The sequence below is a fragment of the Liolophura sinensis genome, chromosome 8 (assembly GCF_032854445.1).
Source record: "Liolophura sinensis isolate JHLJ2023 chromosome 8, CUHK_Ljap_v2, whole genome shotgun sequence".
Classification (NCBI taxonomy): Eukaryota; Metazoa; Mollusca; class Polyplacophora; order Chitonida; family Chitonidae; genus Liolophura; species Liolophura sinensis.
Genome location: NC_088302.1, coordinates 4,513,909 through 4,534,714, shown reverse-complemented (window position 1 = coordinate 4,534,714; position 20,806 = coordinate 4,513,909). Strand labels below are relative to the sequence as shown.

Here is a 20,806-nt window from a genome sequence, read left to right as displayed (position 1 = left end):
TGAAGTACACGCACAACACAAGTATGTGTCTAATGAATGGGGCAATGACAGTTATACTACCAGCAGATTTGGTGATGAAGTACACGCACAACATGGAACAATGTCAGTTATACCACCAGCAGATTTGGTGATGAAGTACACGCACAACACAAGTATGTGTCTAATGAATGGGGCAATGACAGTTATACCACCAGCAGATTTGGTGATGAAGTACACGCACAACACAAGTATGTGTCTAATGAATGGGACAATGGCAGTTATGCCACCAGCAGATTTGGTGATGAAGTACACGCACAACACAAGTGTGTGTCTAATGAATGGGACAATGTCAGTTATACCACCAGCAGATCTGGAGATGAAGTACAGGCACAACACAAGTGTGTGTCTAATGAATGGGACAATGCCAGTTATACCACCTGCAGATCTGGAGATGAAGTACAGGCACAACACAAGTGTGTGTCTAATGAATGGGACAATGCCAGTTATACCACCAGCAGATCTGGAGATGAAGTACAGGCACAACACAAGTGTGTGTCTAATGAATGGGACAATGACAGTTATACCACCAGCAGATCAGGAGATGAAGTACAGGCACAACACAAGTGTATGTCTAATGAATGGGACAATGACAGTTATACCACCAGCAGATCTGGAGATGAAGTACAGGCACAACACAAGTGTGTGTCTAATGAATGGGACAATGCCAGTTATACCACCAGCAGATCTGGAGATGAAGTACAGGCACAACACAAGTGTGTGTCTAATGAATGGGACAATGTCAGTTATACCACCAGCAGATCTGGCGATGAAGTACACGCACAACACAAGTATGTGTCTAATGAATGGGACAATGCCAGTTATACCACCTGCAGATCTGGAGATGAAGTACAGGCACAACACAAGTGTGTGTCTAATGAATGGGGCAATGCCAGTTATACCACCAGCAGATTTGGTGATGAAGTACATGCACAACACAAGCATGTGTCTAATGAATGGGACAATGACAGTTATACCACCAGCAGATTTGGTGATGAAGTACCACACAACACAAGTATGTGTCTAATGAATGGGACAATGACAGTTATACCACCAGTAGATTTGGTGATGAAGTACAGGCACAACGCAAGTATGTGTCTAATGAATGGGGCAATGCCAGTTATACCACCAGTAGATTTGGTGATGAAGTACACGCACAACACAAGTATGTGTCTAATGAATGGGGCAATGACAGTTATACCACCAGTAGATTGGTGATGAAGTACACGCACAACACAAGTATGTGTCTAATGAATGGGGCAATGCCAGTTATACCACCAGCAGATTTGGTGATGAAGTACATGCACAACACAAGTATGTGTCTAATGAATGGGGCAATGACAGATATACCACCAGCAGATTTGGTGATGAAGTACATGCACTACTTATACAGAATATATAGGTCTATATATTTATTTACTATCCATATCAAATTTATCAGCCATAAAAACAAAACACATTTCATGCATTTTTAAATCTTTGGATTATGAAAACAAGACTCTGGTTGGGATGTTCAGCCCCCTCCAGGCTTTACATTTATTATTTGATCAGCCAGAAATGAACACTTTTATTTTCACAACACACTTTGTTGATATACGCACACATGGACATGTATAGAGTTACACACACAACATCAGTGCATAGGGTTATCACCTGACTAACAGGTTGAACAGGGAATGCACCACTGAATATTCCAGGACTAGTATCTAGGCAGCAGCATTCTGCTCCACACTCATTTTAACAAAGATACCCGACGACATCGGCTAAACTGACAAAAGCTGACAAATGCTATCACATTTGATCACTGTTTACACTGGTGTGTCCTAAATCAAGAATTCCAATACAGTGAACACGGGTTGTTCCATCATTAAACTGTTATTAGTTACAAATAAAAATCTCTTTCTATCAGAATCCTTTCTATTAAAATTATTTCATGAAGTTGCCCACAACAATTTTCCCAACTGAAATGACTGATGAATGACATTTCATATCTCTGATCATCTACAGTCAACCTAACAACCTCAATTACACACACCCGCATGTGTCCAGCTTACATACATACACACTTATCGCACATATATTATATGCTGTAATCAATATTAGTGTACAATAAATAAAGGTATGTGATATGTCAGAATCAGTGGCCTGTTCCACATTACATTTGTTCTAGTCTCTATCACACTACATGCTGGCTACGTAAATCTATCACAGCTGATAAAAACAATTATCTTCATTCGCATCAAGCTAATACACGTAATCAGCATTTCTGCTTTGTTAACCTGAACAATACATCTTGTGATGGAATGCAGTACCTACATCATCTGTTCACATGCATTTCATACGTCAATGGCCATAAAACATTACGATTTATACAGCTTTATCATGACTTAATTTTTAAGCAGCTTTGTGTATTTAGCTGCACAGTCTATGTCTCATTATTACTGTTTCTTATAATCAATTTATTACTACGTATGTGAATCTATGTTGTAGGCATCCATAATATCATTCATGACTTCATGTCCCAAACAAAGCTACATGATACTATAGCAATATTTCAGCAACAGTTCAGATCAGATTGATTACTCAAGGGAGGTAATTCACAGGGAAGTAACAGCACCTGTTTTTAGACTGAATTCAGTTTGACCAACCTTTCTGGATTAACGTTAATATTAAAACAAGTCACCTCTATGGTGCAATGATACAAACAATGGCATTTAGGAAAAAGCATTAGAAACTTGATTTCCACAGGTTTGTGAAAGCTGCCTCTGTTAATCACTTCTCAATGCTGAAAGCTGTTATGGGATGATAGACAAACCAGCACAAATTACAAACTGGTGTCCTCTGCATGTCATACACAAACTTCAACATAAATGACAATAAATAGTAGGATATCTAATTCATTTATGGAACCAGTATACATGTATATCACATGCTGCAAAAAGTTAATGACAAAGTTTTACCACCGATAAAAAATACATTAAGTTTATCACAAGTTCATAATCAAAATATTACGATTTTCTATCACATTTGTTCATGTAACCAGATTTCTTTCTGCTCACAATTCCACAGCTATTATAAATTATCAAAGCAAGCAAAGTTGAATGATAAAAAAAGGGAGAATGGATGGTTTTGAAAAGTCACTCCCCACTTTCATCAAACAGCAAAATGATAAAATGAAAAGCTTGTCCACAGGTCTATGGGTGAGGATGGGGACTACAGTGACACTTGAACAGGACAAATGCTTATGGATAATATCTACGCTATGCTACAGTGACAAGTGTATATACCTTTCGAACATAAGACTAGTGGCCAATTCCACGAAGCCATTTTGGATTTAATCAAAAAATTCAAAATCTTCAATATGTGGCACGGAATCCAAAGTGTTCAAATTGTGATACATTTATTTCACATATTTCCAAATTTTTTCCAAAGTTAAACAGGCAGCAGACCCAGAACATCTAGGATTTTACACAGTAAATTCCAGGAAAGTGTGTTATCATTATATGTGATTTCACATTCTTCTATGTGACAATCTAGGCATATTATGTAAACTAGGTCAATATAAACAAGTTTCAAACATTATACTTTGACAGGGCTTACCAGCTGGGGATTTGAACCAATGATCTCTGGGTTCAGAGAGTCCACACTTTAACCACTAGACTATTGAAGGGAATTTCCCTCCAGCACACATAGTTTTTATATGCCACTCTTTTACAATACACATAAATGATGATTTCCAGGAAACACATCCTCTGCAAAAAAGGCACAAAATGGAAATTTAAGGTGACTTCCACTTGGGCCTGTCCTTTGCAAGTTTTGTAAGACCCTTTCCTTTTCACAGAACACTGTCTACACATGAGTGATGATTTTCCCCATCAGATATGCAAATGATACTGAAAACTGACAACAGGTAAAACAGCAATAGGATACGTGTATAAAAGTATGGTAAATGTGCCCGACATTTTTGGAATGATGTGTTAAATGTCCTGGTAGAATGTAATTGTTCTTCTGTACAATATTTTCAACAGTGTTTCCAAATAGAAAAGGGGAATTACTCTGACACAATATTAAAAATAGATGACCCCGCACTGACGTAGCACATGGCAGGCAGAGTTTATGTATTATTTATCATGTTCTACGATCTATAAGATCAAAAACAGAAATTAAGCAACCATAAAGGAATGTCGTTCATACTCAGTAATATGATAATAATTTATGTAAAATTTAAGCCCACAGTAACAAAATTACCTGAAAAATATACCTTCTCAAACAAAGAAGGAACATCCCACTATAGATATATTTTCTTTTAGCATATTTGAACAGTAATGGAAACCTGGAATATAGCCCTCAAAATGGTCCGATTTTATCAGATGATTTCTGAGGATGCTCAAAATACAGTATATAAACTAAATCTTCAGCCGGGGATGCCAAGTCATGATTCTTGGAGTCATTACGCTCAGTCATTCTTGTAATCTATTGTGATACACGATAATACCACATGGCCCTGGATCCTTGGCTCAGAACACCTGAAGTTCGCTGCAGTAAGTGAGCTGTACTATATCACGCATCTGACATACCCGCTAACACCCACAGGCCAAGGTCAAACAAAACGCAATTGACAGCAGCACAAGGTTACGATGGCCCTGAAAATGAAAATCAGAAAGAGATACATACTTAACGCTTACTGAATTCCCTGAGTTCTGTGAATTCATCTCTAATAACTTTTGAGGTTACAATACTCAGCTGCACCTTTCAGATTAGTGAACAGAGGAAACCTGAGTAAAGGCCGACTTTTGCCAAGTACCTGAAAAACTTCCTGACTGAAGCTGCAGCTGTGCTAGTAAGAGCGGGATTCAGGTTTGCAATTTGCAACCTCACTGATCAGGCAAGTCGTCTGTGACAAGAACGAAGGCTCAAGTCAAGTGAGCTATGTACAGCCCTGAAAGTTCACACACTTACTTAAGATAATAAAGCACTTTCCTACATGAACATGTAAGTAGACATGTTTGCATCAACAGCTAGATGCAGAAATTGACATGCACTTTTTCAATGACACATCAACTATTTTGCTGGTGTTTGACGTTCAACAGCATCAATAAGGTAAGGTGTTAATGTATCTATCGTATAAAGGTATCTGTAGTCAGTAATTGCAAGGAAATTCAGGTACAAGTCCGACGCTAACATATTGACAGACTGTTGCTGTCTTCCAAAATAATCTGGACTGACTGCAGCTGTCAGCTAAAACAGTACATCAACCACTTAGAAAACTTGATATTTGTTCACGATGCCATGTTTTGGTGTATCCCATCAACTTTGGATGGAAATACGTTTCTTTGACATAATTATTACTGGTGGGTTGATTAGACAATTTCTATTTGTTTTCTAAAATCATTACACTTGTATCTTAAAATCCAATTCTGACCTGCCCTGAATACATTTATGAACAACCTTCCGTTGCCTTACTGTACAGTTGCACCACAAGGGAGACAACTCTGACTTACCCTGATTTCCTTGAACACCAGGATCCCCAGATAGAAGCCACAACCCCTGGGCCTGTAGTGATGATGGGGAAGGAGACAGGCTCTGAGAGAGCTTTATTAGCTACAAACCAGCAGGTGGTGGCCACTCCCCACATCAAACCAGACAGCAATGCTGGCATGATAACCTTAGGGTACACCTTTGGTTCATTCTTCATGATGGCTGCATAGATCATGAAGTACACAACACTGGCAGCAAAGATACCAGTAAAATGAGCAAATACATAGTCCAGACCTGAAACATACATGTACAAAAACATAATGGCATGTCACACAAATAGGTTAGAAAGGTTTTAAGGTTTGTTTGGAAGTTAGGAGAGTAACCTACTGAACTCAGAACTGGTGGAAAGGCTACCAAAGAGCTTGTCTGTAGGAGACACATGAATGCAAAACTTCAGCTCAATACATAAAGAAAAATCATGAATTTGGTAGACCATCAGCAATGGAACATTCCCCTCGTAATCACTGTGCTTTATAAAACCTCAGATCAATACATACAATACTTTTTGAGACACTACATCTAACATTTTGTTTAACATTGATTCTAATACACAATATACTAAGTCGTGAATTTTATAATTTACAGTATTTGATATAAACACAGCAAATCAACGATTGAATATCCGTCTTGTGTTATCGTGCTCTACATGTGTGCAGCTCTTGAGCTCAATACATGCAGTAGTTCTTAAGATACCATCCTAACATTTTTTTAACTTTGTTGTCACTGTTATTAGACGCCAACGTTCAAGGTAAGTTTCAGCACTAAAAGTAAAATGTTTCCACCTCCAAAATGCCCTTTTGGGGAAATTCTTAAGGCAAATACATTAATTCACACAAGAGCTGGAGAAAAACTACAAAGCAAGGTTGTGATATATCCCAGTCTTAGAGAAACTTTCTTGGGATAATGGGTAATCATCAGATGGTCTGGTGGCCGTACCTGAAGGGTACAGCGTTCACACATTCCAATGACATTTGGCTGTTCAAAACAATGACATAGTTAAGTGAATTCTGATTGATTGATTAGATTTAGTAATGAGAGTTGTTCTCATGATGTAGAACAGGAACATATCAGAGCTCATGACATGCCACAGAGAGCCAATTAGATTTTCTTCTCATGATGTAGAACAGGAACATATCAGAGCTCACGACATGCCACAGAGAGCCAATTAGATTTTGTTCTCATGGTGTAGAACAGGAACATATCAGAGCTCATGACATGCCACAGAGAACCAATCAGATTTTGTTCACATGATGTAGAACAGGAACATATCAGAGCTCATGACATGCCACAGAGAGCCAATCAGATTTTGTTCTCATGATGTAGAACAGGAACATATCAGAGCTCATGACATGCCACAGAGAGCCAATTAGATTTTCTTCTCATGATGTAGAACAGGAACATATCAGAGCTCATGACATGCCACAGAGAGGCAATCAGATTTTGTTCTCATGATGTAGAACAGGAACATATCAGAGCTCATGACATGCCACAGAGAGGCAATCAGATTTTCATCATATGGTGTAGAACAGGAACTTATCAGAGCTCATGACATGCCACAGAGAGGCAATCAGATTTTGTTCATATGATGTAGAACAGGAACATATCAGAGCTCATGACATGCCACAGAGAGCCAATCAGATTTTCTTCTCATGATGTAGAACAGGAACATATCAGAGCTCACGACATGCCACAGAGAGCCAATCAGATTTTCTTCATATGATGTAGAACAGGAACCTATCAGAGCTCATGACATGCCACAGAGAGGCAATCAGATTTTCTTCTCATGATGTAGAACAGGAACATATCAGAGCTCATGACATGCCACAGAGAGCCAATCAGATTTTGGTCATATGATGTAGAACAGGAACATATCAGAGCTCATGACATGCCACAGAGAGCCAATCAGATTTTCTTCTCATGATGTAGAACAGGAACATATCAGAGCTCATGACAAGCCACAGAGAGCCAATCAGATTTTGTTCGCATGATGTAGAACAGGAACATATCAGAGCTCATGACATGCCACAGAGAGGCAATTAGATTTTGTTCATATGATGTAGAACAGGAACATACCAGAGCTTATGACATGCCACATAGAGCCAATCAGATTTTGTTCATATGGTGTAGAACAGGAACATATCAGAGCTCATGACATGCCACAGAGAACCAATCAGATTTTGTTCATATGGTGTAGAACAGGAACATATCAGAGCTCATGACATGCCACAGAGAGCCAATCAGATTTTGTTCATATGGTGTAGAACAGGAACATATCAGAGCTCATGACATGCCACAGAGAACCAATCAGATTTTGTTCATATGGTGTAGAACAGGAACATATCAGAGCTCATGACATGCCACAGAGAGCCAATCAGATTTTCTTCATATGGTGTAGAACAGGAACATATCAGAGCTCATGACATGCCACAGAGAACCAATCAGATTTTGTTCATATGGTGTAGAACAGGAACATATCAGAGCTCATGACATGCCACAGAGAGCCAATCAGATTTTCTTCTCAAGATGTAGAACAGGAACTTATCAGAGCTCATGACATGCCACAGAGAGCCAATCAGATTTTCTTCATATGATGTAGAACAGGAACTTGTCAGAGCTCACTGCATGCCACAGAGAGCCAATCAGATTTTCTTCTCATGATGTAGAACAGGAACTTATCAGAGCTCATGACATGCCACAGAGAGCCAATCAGATTTTGTTCTCATGATGTAGAATAGGAACTTATCAGAGCTCATGACATGCCACAGAGAGCCAATCAGATTTTCTTCTCATGATGTAGAACAGGAACTTATCAGAGCTCATGACATGCCACAGAGAGCCAATTAGATTTTGTTCATATGATGTAGAACAGGAACATATCAGAGCTCATAACATGCCACAGAGAGCCAATCAGATTTTCTTCTCATGATGTAGAACAGGAACATATCAGAGCTCACGACATGCCACAGAGAGCCAATCAGATTTTCTTCATATGATGTAGAACAGGAACCTATCAGAGCTCATGACATGCCACAGAGAGGCAATCAGATTTTCTTCTCATGATGTAGAACAGGAACTTATCAGAGCTCATGACATGCCACAGAGAGGCAATCAGATTTTGTTCATATGATGTAGAACAGGAACATATCAGAGCTCATGACATGCCACATAGAGCCAATCAGATTTTGTTCACATGATGTAGAACAGGAACTTGTCAGAGCTCATGACATGCCACAGAGAGCCAATCAGATTTTGTTCGCATGATGTAGAACAGGAACATATCAGAGCTCATGACATGCCACAGAAAGCCAATCAGATTTTGCTTGTAATCAGTATGTTGTTGTTGTTGTATTCCAGACTTATTTACTGTGACAGGACTGTTTACTTGGCCTTAGGTAACACCAGAACAAGACTTTATGGGTGTAAACATGGCCATGTGCTTCTAAAACCAAGACCAATGTTTTCAATACCCTGAAAACAGGCTATAAAAATTTATTTATTCTGCTGAACAAGGTACCATGTATAACGCCACAGTTCAAACAATGACAAATGGATTTCAACATGAAACCTTGTTGGTCAAGGATGCGAGAGTCACACCGAGCCAAAACAGGCAGTAGAAGACAAGGGACTATCCATGGATGCCATGGTGGTTGAAGTAGTTCGTTCCGTACATGTATGATAAACTGTCTTACCATTCGCACTGGCACCCTCCACCTTGTCTTGCACATGAATAGCTGGAGCAAAACAAATCCCATACAAAACACCGGATATAAGAGACAACACTGATCCTCTGAAACAAGAGAAAAAGCCTGATTCTCACATGGAATTTCAGCAAAAAAGACTATTATTACAATGAGAAGGCAACGAATGTCTTCATGTTACACTACATTGCTTGAAAAATATTAAGCAAATGACTGTAAATACGTTTATTTGTTTGATTGGTGTTTTATGCCATAACTCAGGAATATTTCCTTTATATGATGGCGGCCAGAATTATGCCAGGAGGAAACCAGGCAGAACGTGGGGGAAAACGACAACAATCCACGGATTGCCAACAGGCCTTCAAACATATGACTGGAGAGGAAGCCAGTATGACCTGGACTAGAACTCAAAGCAACCGCAATGGTGAGAGGCTCTGAGACCACTGAGACCTCGGACTGAAAAAAAAACATAAAGCTTATGGATTGTCTTAGTTTTGTTGGTTTTTTCATGTGTTCTCTTTGCTCATTGTACTTACATAACTCGTTTTACCATTGGTGACAGCCGTTCAAGGAAAATGTCAGCACTCTGATTACTTTTATTGAGTTTGTCTGCAATTGGTCCCTCTGGTAACCAGGCAGGGTTCACACTACCATCTCGCTGGAACAAAGAAAACAGTCATTCACAATTGGCCATAGGACACTTCCATACAAACTGAACCTAGACACAAACAACCGGTGACAGGACACTTTCACGCAACTGAGCAAAACAGAAACAACTGGCTATAGGGCACTTTCACAAAACTAAGCCAAAACAAGAACAGTTGGCTATTGGATACTTTATACCATCATGGAAAATCTAAGACTTGAAAATCCAAAAGTGTAGATAAAGACCTATTTCTCACTGAAACAGCTTTATATTATAATATTATAAATGAACATATATACATAAAATTGTACATAACAAAACATAACAAGCAGTACATTTATACTATTTGATCTTTGTTAACGTGTTAACTGCTAATGAAAGTGTTCAAACACAATGCCATAAACTGGACAGTAAGGTAGGCCTACATCAGATATAACAAGCATGTCTGAAATGAAGCCATTTCCAGAGTACACAAGCACAAGAGGGGAATTTACTGTTTATGTGCACCTGTATTACATTTTATTCTGACAGTGCAGGCTTACCCAGCTATTTGAGAAAAACACTGTCAGGAAGTGAATACGAGGGACAAGGAGAACATCAGGAGAAGCCCAATCCTTCCCTATGACACAACCATAACAACAACAATGGCACAGTCATGGGCGAGAACGTCCATTATTCCTGCCTTCATGGCTGATGATGAGGCTGTAGTCTGGGTTTCACAGGTTTGATTTGGCATTCAGTAGGGATTGGCTGTAGTCTGGGTTTCACAGGTTTGATTTGGCATTCAGTAGGGATTGGCTGTAGTCTGGGTTTCACAGGTTTGATTTGGCATTCAGTAGAGACTGATCGTAGTCTGGGTTTCACAGGTTTGATTTGGCATTCAGTAGAGACTGATCGTAGCCTGGGTTTCACAGGTCTGATTTGGCATTTAGCAGAGATTGATCGTAGTCTGGGTTTCATAGGTTTGATTTGGCATTCAGTAGGGATTGGCTGTAGTCTGGGTTTCTTAGGTTTGATTTGGCATTCAGTAGGGATTGGCTGTAGTCTGGGTTTCACAGGTTTGATATGGCATTCTGTAGGGATTGGCTGTAGTCTGGGTTTCATAGGTTTGATATGGCATTCAGTAGGGATTGGCCGTAGTCTGGGTTTCATAGGTTTGATATGGCATTCAGTAGGGATTGATCGTAGTCTGGGTTTCACAGGTTTGATTTAGCATTCAGTAGGGATTGGCTGTAGTCTGGGTTTCATAGGTTTGATTTGGCATTCAGTAGAGACTGATCGTAGCCTGGGTTTCACAGGTTTGATTTGGCATTCAGTAGGGATTGGCTGTAGTCTGGGTTTCACAGGTTTGATATGGCATTCAGTAGGGATTGGCCATAGTCTGGGTTTCATAGGTTTGATATGGCATTCAGTTGGGATTGGCCATAGTCTGGGCTTCACAGGTTTGATTTGGCATTCAGTAGGGATTGGCTGTAGTCTGGCTTTCATAGGTTTTATTTGGCATTCAGTAGGGATTAGCCGTAGTCTGGGTTTCACAGGTTTGATTTGGCATTCAGTAGGGATTAGCTGTAGTTTGGGTTTCACAGGTTTGATTTGGCATTCAGTAGGGATTGGCTGTAGTCTGGGTTTCACAGGTTTGATTTGGCATTCAGTAGGGATTGGCTGTAGTCTGGGTTTCACAGGTTTTATTTGGCATTCAGTAGGGATTAGCCGTAGTCTGGGTTTCACAGGTTTGATTTGGCATTCAGTAGAGGCTGATCGTAGTCTGGGTTTCACAGGTTTGATTTGGCATTCAGTAGGGATTGATCGTAGTCTGGGTTTCACAGGTTTCATTTCATAGGTTTGGTTTGGAATTCAGTAGGGATTGGCCGTAGTCTGAGTTTCACAAGTTTGGTTTGGCATTTAGTAGAGATTGGCCATAGTCTGGGTTTCACAGGTTTGATTTGGCATTCAGTAGAGATTGATCGTAGTCTGGGTTTCACAGGTTTGATTTGGCATTCAGTAGGGATTGGCCGTAGTCTGGGTATCACAGGTTTGGTTTGGCATTCAATAGGCACTGATCGTAGTCTGGGTTTCACAGGTTTGATTTGGCATTCAGTAGGGATTGATCGTAGTCTGGGTTTCACAGGTTTCATTTCATAGGTTTGGTTTGGAATTCAGTAGGGATTGGCCGTAGTCTGAGTTTCACAGGTTTGGTTTGGCATTTAGTAGAGACTGGCCATAGTCTGGGTTTCACAGGTTTGATTTGGCATTCAGTAGAGATTGATCGTAGTCTGGGTTTCACAGGTTTGATTTGGCATTCAGTTGAGACTGATCGTAGCCTGGGTTTCACAGGTTTGATTTGGCATTTAGCAGAGATTGATCGTAGTCTGGGTTTCATAGGTTTGATTTGGCATTCAGTAGGGATTGGCTGTAGTCTGGGTTTCTTAGGTTTGATCTGGCATTCAGTAGGGATTGGCTGTAGTCTGGGTTTCACAGGTTTGATATGGCATTCTGTAGGGATTGGCCGTAGTCTGGGTTTCATAGGTTTGATATGGCATTCAGTAGGGATTGGCCGTAGTCTGGGTTTCATTAGTTTGATATGGCATTCAGTAGGGATTGATCGTAGTCTGGGTTTCACAGGTTTGATTTAGCATTCAGTAGGGATTGGCTGTAGTCTGGGTTTCATAGGTTTGATCTGGCATTCAGTAGAGACTGATCGTAGCCTGGGTTTCACAGGTTTGATTTGGCATTCAGTAGGGATTGGCTGTAGTCTGGGTTTCACAGGTTTGATTTGGCATTCAGCAGAGATTGATCGAAGTCTGGGTTTCTTAGGTTTGATTTGGCATTCAGTAGGGATTGGCTGTAGTCTGGGTTTCTTAGGTTTGATATGGCATTCAGTAGGGATTGGCCATAGTCTGGGTTTCACAGGTTTGATATGGCATTCAGTAGGGATTGGCCGTAGTCTGGGTTTCATAGGTTTGATATGGCATTCAGTAGGGATTGGCTGTAGTTTGGGTTTCACAGGTTTGATTTGGCATTCAGTAGGGATTAGTTGTAGTCTGGGTTTCACAGGTTTGATTTGGCATTCAGTAGGGATTGGCTGTAGTTTGGGTTTCACAGGTTTGATTTGGCATTCAGTAGGGATTGGCTGTAGTCTGGGTTTCTTAGGTTTGATTTGGCATTCAGTAGGGATTGGCTGTAGTATGGGTTTCACAGGTTTTATTTGGCATTCAGTAGGGATTAGCCGTAGTCTGGGTTTCACAGGTTTGATTTGGCATTCAGTAGAGGCTGATCGTAGTCTGGGTTTCATAGGTTTGATTTGGCATTCAGTAGGGATTGATCGTAGTCTGGGTTTCACAGGTTTCATTTCATAGGTTTGGTTTGGAATTCAGTAGGGATTGGCCGTAGTCTGAGTTTCACAGGTTTGGTTTGGCATTTAGTAGAGACTGGCCATAGTCTGGGTTTCATAGGTTTGATTTGGCATTCAGTAGAGATTGATCGTAGTCTGGGTTTCACAGGTTTGATTTGGCATTCAGTAGGGATTGGCCGTAGTCTGGGTTTCACAGGTTTGGTTTGGCATTCAATAGGCATTGATCGTAGTCTGGGTTTCACAGGTTTGATTTAGTTGTTTATTTGATTGTTGCTTGATTAAATGTCATATTCGAGAATTTCTACGTTTGAGAAGTAGTTAGGGCGGGTTTTCTGGAATTCTGAACAGATATAATGGACAATAAATGAAAGGGTAGAGGGAGTGGGGAGAAACAGCAAAACAACTTAAATAATTTGACTCCTGTGTTATAAAACCACCTCCACCTAAAACACGATGTTACTTGTCAGAAATATAAAGTTTAAGCTGAAATCTTCACACCTACTCTGAGCAACCCAGCCCTTTTTACTGTTGGAGATGTATATAGTCTAGACTGAAACTGAGAACAAGGATGGAAATCAAATGTTCAGCAACAGACAGCGATACTCACCAAATATTTGTAACATTTGACACATTTGTTTGCAGTTCAATATTTAACTGCATGTGTACAAAACGTCAAATGTGTGTTTATTGTTAAACAACGTTGTGAGAGAACATTAGCATTAGAGTAGTCACCCTACTGGGTAAAATTCAGAAAAATCAATCAAATGACTTTTCCTATGGGGCTGTAATTAAACAACATGCTGACTCTAATATGTGATGGGTATGTCATATTTTGTGCTAAAATTTCATCTGTGACTGAGATAACTACCTTGATTCTGACAGATCCACTGATCTTAGAAAGGCGTTCTCACCATCACTTGGAAGGAATATGTAATGTAAATGTAAGTCTTAGTGCCAATAGTAATAAATAATGACCATTATTTACCTCTAAAATTCATTTTCAATCATGTCCCCAGGACACATGCAATAAGAGGCAGGCCTACTGAGGGACGTATGTCTGTTTGACCTTTAGAACCACATGACCGTGCTTTCTTGATCATAGCCTGCCTTGGAATTGATGGCCTTCCGTGGAAATGTAACGCTCCAGCTCAACTGATGAACTTGGGTCATTGGGTGATAGCTGTGAGAGAGGAGTGGGAAGTGGGGTGTGGGGATGTGTGTGTCTGTGGGGAAGGAAGGAGTTGTATCAACAAGGGGTTACATGCTCAACACTTTTCAGCACAGTGGATTTATTCTGGGACGATGTACAGGTAGTCATATGGAGTAAGGAAACAGTTAAATTTTCACCTCCACAGAGGCTCCAAATGACCCAGAGCCCAGACTGGACAGACTTTGTTTCGGAATTGAATTTCGTTTCTTTAAAGAAAAGAAGCATCACGTGAAAAGCAATATCATAATAATAACCTCTCTTCCATTTTACAAGAAAGTGTAAAACTCACCCTCTTAAGATTAAACCTGGTCCAATAAGCCTCGTGAATTTCAGAAACAATTTATACCGCCCAGTTTATTTTTAACGCGGGACTTTTTTTGCCTCAATACCAGACACAGACAAAGCCACATTCAGTCTATTCTGATGTGCTCACGATAAGGCAAACCAGTCCTCTACAAAGGGAAGCAAACTGCAGCATTGCCCTCTACCTATTTTCTGTTAAACAACATCAATAACCAATAATGGCTAGTATTGTTATTAATGTAGGCAGAGGCCACCACTGTTCAATGGGATACATAGTTGTTTCCCTTTGCAGAGTGAGATTCACACCTATAGCAGAATTCTATGAATAAAGAGAGAGTCCATTATGCCATGTCAACAACATTTGCCTATATTTTTGTGTCAGATAATGCAAGATCATCAGGATTTGCCATGTGCTGCAAAGAAAATACTGTACTATTGAAAATGACTTCTATAACCACTTTTCTGTTAAATATATCCATGAGCTCCACCATTTTGTGTGAGGTGCATTGTTACAGGTGAAATACAGTAATCTGTAAGTTGATTGACTGGTGTGTCCAACTTAATCATGTTATATTACAGAAAACTCACGTGATATTAGAGGAAACTCACGTGATATTAGAGGAAACTCAAGAGTTAAAAGAATTGAAAGAAAAAATTTCTAGAGAAATTCAGATAAAAACCTTACTGAAAAAAGCCTTTTTACAGGTTTTGTCAGGTTTCTACCCAACAATCCAGTTTTTACTGATGGCCTGGTGTTCATGTAGAACAGGGCCTGGTGTGTGAGGTAATGACACTTCATTGAGAACATCTACACTGGCCTGGTGTGTGAAGTACAGTCCCTTCATTGAGAACATCTACACTGACCTGGTGTGTGAGGTACTGACCCTTCATTGAGAACATCTACACTGGCCTGGTGTGTGAGGTACAGTCCCTTCATTGAGAACATCTACACTGGCCTGGTGTGTGAGGTACTGGCCCTTCATTGAGAACATCTACACTAGCCTGGTATGTGAGGTACTGACCCTTCATTGAGAACATCTACACTGGCCTGGTGTGTGAGGTACAGTCCCTTCATTGAGAACATCTACACTGACCTGGTGTGTGAGGTACAGTCCCTTCATTGAGAACATCTACACTGGCCTGGTGTGTGAGGTATAGTCCCTTCATTGAGAACATCTACACTGGCCTGGTGTGTGAGGTTCTGACCCTTCATTGAGAACATCTACACTGGCCTGGTGTGTGAGGTACTGGCCCTTCATTGAGAACATCTACACTGGCCTGGTGTGTGAGGTACTGACCCTTCATTGAGAACATCTACACTGGCCTGGTGTGTGAGGTACAGAACCTTCATTGAGAACACCTACACTGGCCTGGTATGTGAGGTACTGGCGCTTCATTGAGAACATGTACACTGGCCTGGTGTGTGAGGTACTGACCCTTCATTGAGAACATCTACACTGGCCTGGTGTGTGAGGTATAGTCCCTTCATTGAGAACATCTACACTAGCCTGGTGTGTGAGGTACTGACCCTTCATTGAGAACATCTACACTGGCCTGGTGTGTGAGGTACTGACCCTTCATTGAGAACATCTACACTGGCCTGGTGTGTGAGGTACAGAACCTTCATTGAGAACATCTACACTGGCCTGGTATGTGAGGTACTGGCCCTTCATTGAGAACATCTACACTGGCCTGGTGTGTGAGGTACTGACCCTTCATTGAGAACATCTACACTGGCCTGGTGTGTGAGGTACTGGCCCTTCATTGAGAACATCTACACTGGCCTGGTGTGTGAGGTACAGTCCCTTCATTGAGAACATCTACACTGGCCTGGTGTGTGAGGTACTGGCCCTTCATTGAGAACATCTACACTGACCTGGTGTGTGAGGTACAGTCCCTTCATTGAGAACATCTACACTAGCCTGGTGTGTGAGGTACTGGCCCTTCATTGAGAACATGGGTGGAGGGAGTGGTATGAGTGCTATACTCACAGCCTGCGTAGGTAACAGCGGGTCTCTCTCATCATCAGTGGAATTCACGGTGATCTCTATACTCGTGCTGACCTCTGATCTCACAAACAGGTATACAGAAGCACTGCCAACAAAGTTAGCACACAGATCCATATATCATAAACTTTACAAATCCACTATCCTATATTTTTTTTTCAGACAAACTGTTACTTTATGGCTAAATTCTTAAAGGAACAGAAAATATGTCCTAGTGCTTGCATGGGTAGTGAAGAGGGAGACTTACTACACATGTTTATCTCCATGATATGGCTGAAATATATTGCCGTTTTGTTAAGCCATAACCACAGCCCATGGTATCAAATCAGTAAACCGCCTGTACCATGCGCTGATTGTACCATGAGCTGATTGTACCATGCACTGTATCTATACCCTAGGTCTTTATAAAATAGAAAGGTTACAAACATCGGCCCGACTAACTGGACCTCATTTATGCTGAATGAACTCGTACTAATGCATTCTGTCGCTAATTTTGACACACATCTCCTTTACAGGTGCTATCTAACACATTCTATCATTTATACGCCCAATCAACCTCAATCTTTCCCAGAAAAGACACATTTTGGCCTGACAGGGGGATTAGACCACTTCTCTTGTATATCGCAGCGGTAACTAGTCCACAACACAATCTACTGTATTTGGAGATGATAACCTGTGCATGAAAAGGGCAGATTCTATATCGGTCACTTCATGAGCTACTTGCCCCATGTGTTGAAGCAAAGTCACTTACATAGCTGTCAATCAAGGTGCATACTGGAATAGCAATCGCCCCTATTTACATGAGAAGTGGTCCCTGTGTCAGGCTGAAATGTATCTTTTATGGTAAAACTATGCCAAGGTTTGACACATAAAAGACAGAAGCTAGCATAGCATTAGTAGAGGAGATTTGTGGCCAACTTGGCATTACAATGCTTTATTTCGAGTCCATTCAGCATAGTTGAGGTGGAGTTAGGCAGGCTGGCGTTTCTAACCTTTCAGTCTCATAAGGCCTAGGGCACAGACATAGCTACTGTTTTGATGCAAGGGCCTGTGGCCATAACCATTCATTTATACATGCCCATTATCAAACAGCCAAAACCTAAATGACCATACACTTCGTCCATGGCTAACTTGCCCATTTTTTGCTCATTCTGAGAGTTCTATTGGGTTCAGATAGATGTTTTGAAGTTTGCTTGGAACGCATGGGATGATATTTTACTGGAAAATTGTAAGTTTCAGCACCAAAAATAATATCTTGTGACATTTATTTGTCTCTAAAAACATACTTTTATGGCGAAACTCAGGCAATCATTTAGAAACAGACCATCCATAACTGTTTACCAGCAAGAGCTAGAGAATTAAACACCAATAAAGCCAGCCCAGAACTGCAGAGGAAGTTTTGTCTTACAAATCTGAATCCACACACATGACAAACACCAGCAGTTTAGTGCTGTATCACTATATACATATGTCCCCATAATATTAAGTATATGTACAATAAGTGCTCTCACAAGAGGATATGTGTTTTATTCCGATATGTCTGCATTTGTAATATTTTTTATTATATTGACATTTTTATTATACGAATGTCAGACAGACTTCCACAACCGATGTGGAATATCCTCAACTCGAGACACTTTCCACACAACAGTTACGCAAATATGTATTACCTTAGGACAGCCAAGGCTACACCTGCATAATTCAAGCCGACATTGGACGGTACTTCAGGATTGATGAAGCCAAATGCGCCAAACCTTCACAACAAACATAACAGTAAAATGAATGAGCATGGTTATCAAATAGGAAAATACAATATGACACACAATTAGCTTTGTTAATTCCCTTTGAAATCATCGACATCAAATTCAAAGAATACCAGTTCATGCATGTACATTGTAATGTACATTGTAAGTTCTGAACAATGCAAAGACGATAGACACCGTTCAGGTAAAGTATTCCAATTACACTGAATTCGTACATTTCACGAGTAAAGCAGCAACCATGATACAGCTTCAAAAATGATTTTAAAATCTATGTTCTAGACAAAAAGACATTTTGATTTCTGACAAGTAGGGGGTAAGTTTCTTAATAAATAGATTTTTTTAAGGTTGTATAATTTTTGTAGACCATCTGGAAGGAACAGAATTTTTAGTAGTAAAGGCAGACAAGAGTTACCTCCCTGTAGCCCATCCAGATAAAAGGTTTGTGCATCCCCAGATACAGAGACCTAGACCCATGCCTATAGTCTTAATGATAGGCACAACAAACACATTACCTAAAACACACAAACAAGTAGGTGCAGAAATTTAGAAAAAAAAAATTTCATGCCATAAGTTTTCAAGATGATCTACTCTAATTCTTCAACTTTTCTGTTACAAATATTTGTGAATCATTCTGGGAGAGCTATGTATATATTTATTTATTAGATTGGTTTTTAACGCTGTACTCAAGAATACTTCACTTATACGACTACGGCAGCCATCTGCAGGTTGCTGACAGACCTTCCCACGTACGCCTGGAGAGGAAGCCAACATGAGCCGGACTTGAACTCACAGCGACCTGGCTGAGCTATGGGGTGTAGAAAAGTGATTTGCATAGCTTTATGAAGCTTGCATCTTTAGTGAATCGAAAACAAATCATTTTTAGGGTCATTTTCGCAATAGTGGTAGGTATAAATTGCATAGCCAAAAGTGCTCTTGAGATCCAAAAGGCTAAAGATTTACAGTATGTACTTCTACTGGATTTTGCATTCATGAGAAAATGGACAAACAATTAACGTCATATAATTTCTTAAAAGTAAGCAGCATTGTTGGCTTTACTATAGCAGCACACATACTGTAACATTCAACGTTCTCCAAATGTTTGTGTGATCATCTCGAGGTATAAGTGCATTACTGCTGCTAATGTTTAGGTGATAACCATTTACCTGTTGCCCAAATAGCTCCGCCCACCATGACAAATGGGTAAAACTTTGGGGCGTTTCTGATAATGTTCACAACAATTCCCACAAATAAAATGGCTGTGCACAAAACCAGCTGGAAAAACATGCCTGATTGAAAAATGAAAAGATCAGTATTCAAACAATAGTACAGTTTGTGTACTTTTTCAAAGAACAAGTATTTATCAATTTAATTTGTACATACGTCTCAGAACTATTCTGTTGCCTTCAGAAAATCTAACAGTTTCCATGCCGATCTTGACTCCCTTAATGAGAGGACACTTAACGGGTGGGTGCCAATAGAAAAAAACTAAACCAAAGATGTGTTCAAAAGAGTTATCACCAGATAGGCCTTAGCTGTGAATCATTTGAAATGAAGCCTTCAGACAAACAGATTAATTCTAAAAAACCCCTAAAGAAAAGGAAGACACTGTTTTATGAACAAATTTTAAGCTCTTTCCTAATCAAAACAAAGACCATTTGTAATCTCTTCATAAGGTGTATGCAACAAAAACATTTGTTTGGTCATGTGACCTAAATCTTACCATCCCCAGTTTCAAACTTTTTCACAGGGATAAAATTGCTGCCATAGAAGAGGACTGCGACTCCAGCACTGATGTAGCCGATGTACACCGGTGTTGTATCTGTGCCGTTTGTGGTGGTGTTGGAAATATCGTCAAACATGGCGTAGAGTTCTTGTTCTGAGACAGTGGACGTGCTGTTGATCAGCAGGGGTGGGGAACTCGTCACTGACATGGTTGTGCTCTCAGGATCTGGGGGTGGATGGGTCAGGAAGGCCAGATCCCATGACATCACAACTTCTGTTATCTAACAGGTCATGTAGATGATGGCCAGTCTGATCTGAACACGTAGAAGGCAAGTTATACATTGATCCATTTGCTTACCAGTACTTTATCAGTGGTTCACTGATTTTGCTGTGTTGTATGCCACATTCAGGATTTTTTTTTCCCTTACATACAAAGATTAATTAGCTAATGAGGCTTAGAGCACCATGGCAGTCACAACCTTTCACTATACAATAAAGTCATAACACAATCTATGCATAAACTTTCATCACG

At 40.2% G+C, this 20,806-nt stretch overlaps 1 protein-coding gene across 1 annotated transcript; it reads right to left on the bottom strand.

Moving 5' to 3' along the window:
- Positions 1-1,391: 1,391 nt before the first annotated feature.
- Positions 1,392-20,806, bottom strand: LOC135472379 (transmembrane protein 144-like). Its single transcript, XM_064751853.1, is given in 11 exon segments — positions 1,392-4,679; positions 5,538-5,560; positions 5,563-5,808; positions 9,264-9,361; positions 9,809-9,930; positions 14,618-14,686; positions 16,775-16,877; positions 18,460-18,543; positions 18,965-19,064; positions 19,716-19,838; positions 20,273-20,806. Coding segments are annotated over 11 exon segments (1,299 nt in total). The 5' UTR covers positions 20,541-20,806; the 3' UTR covers positions 1,392-4,616.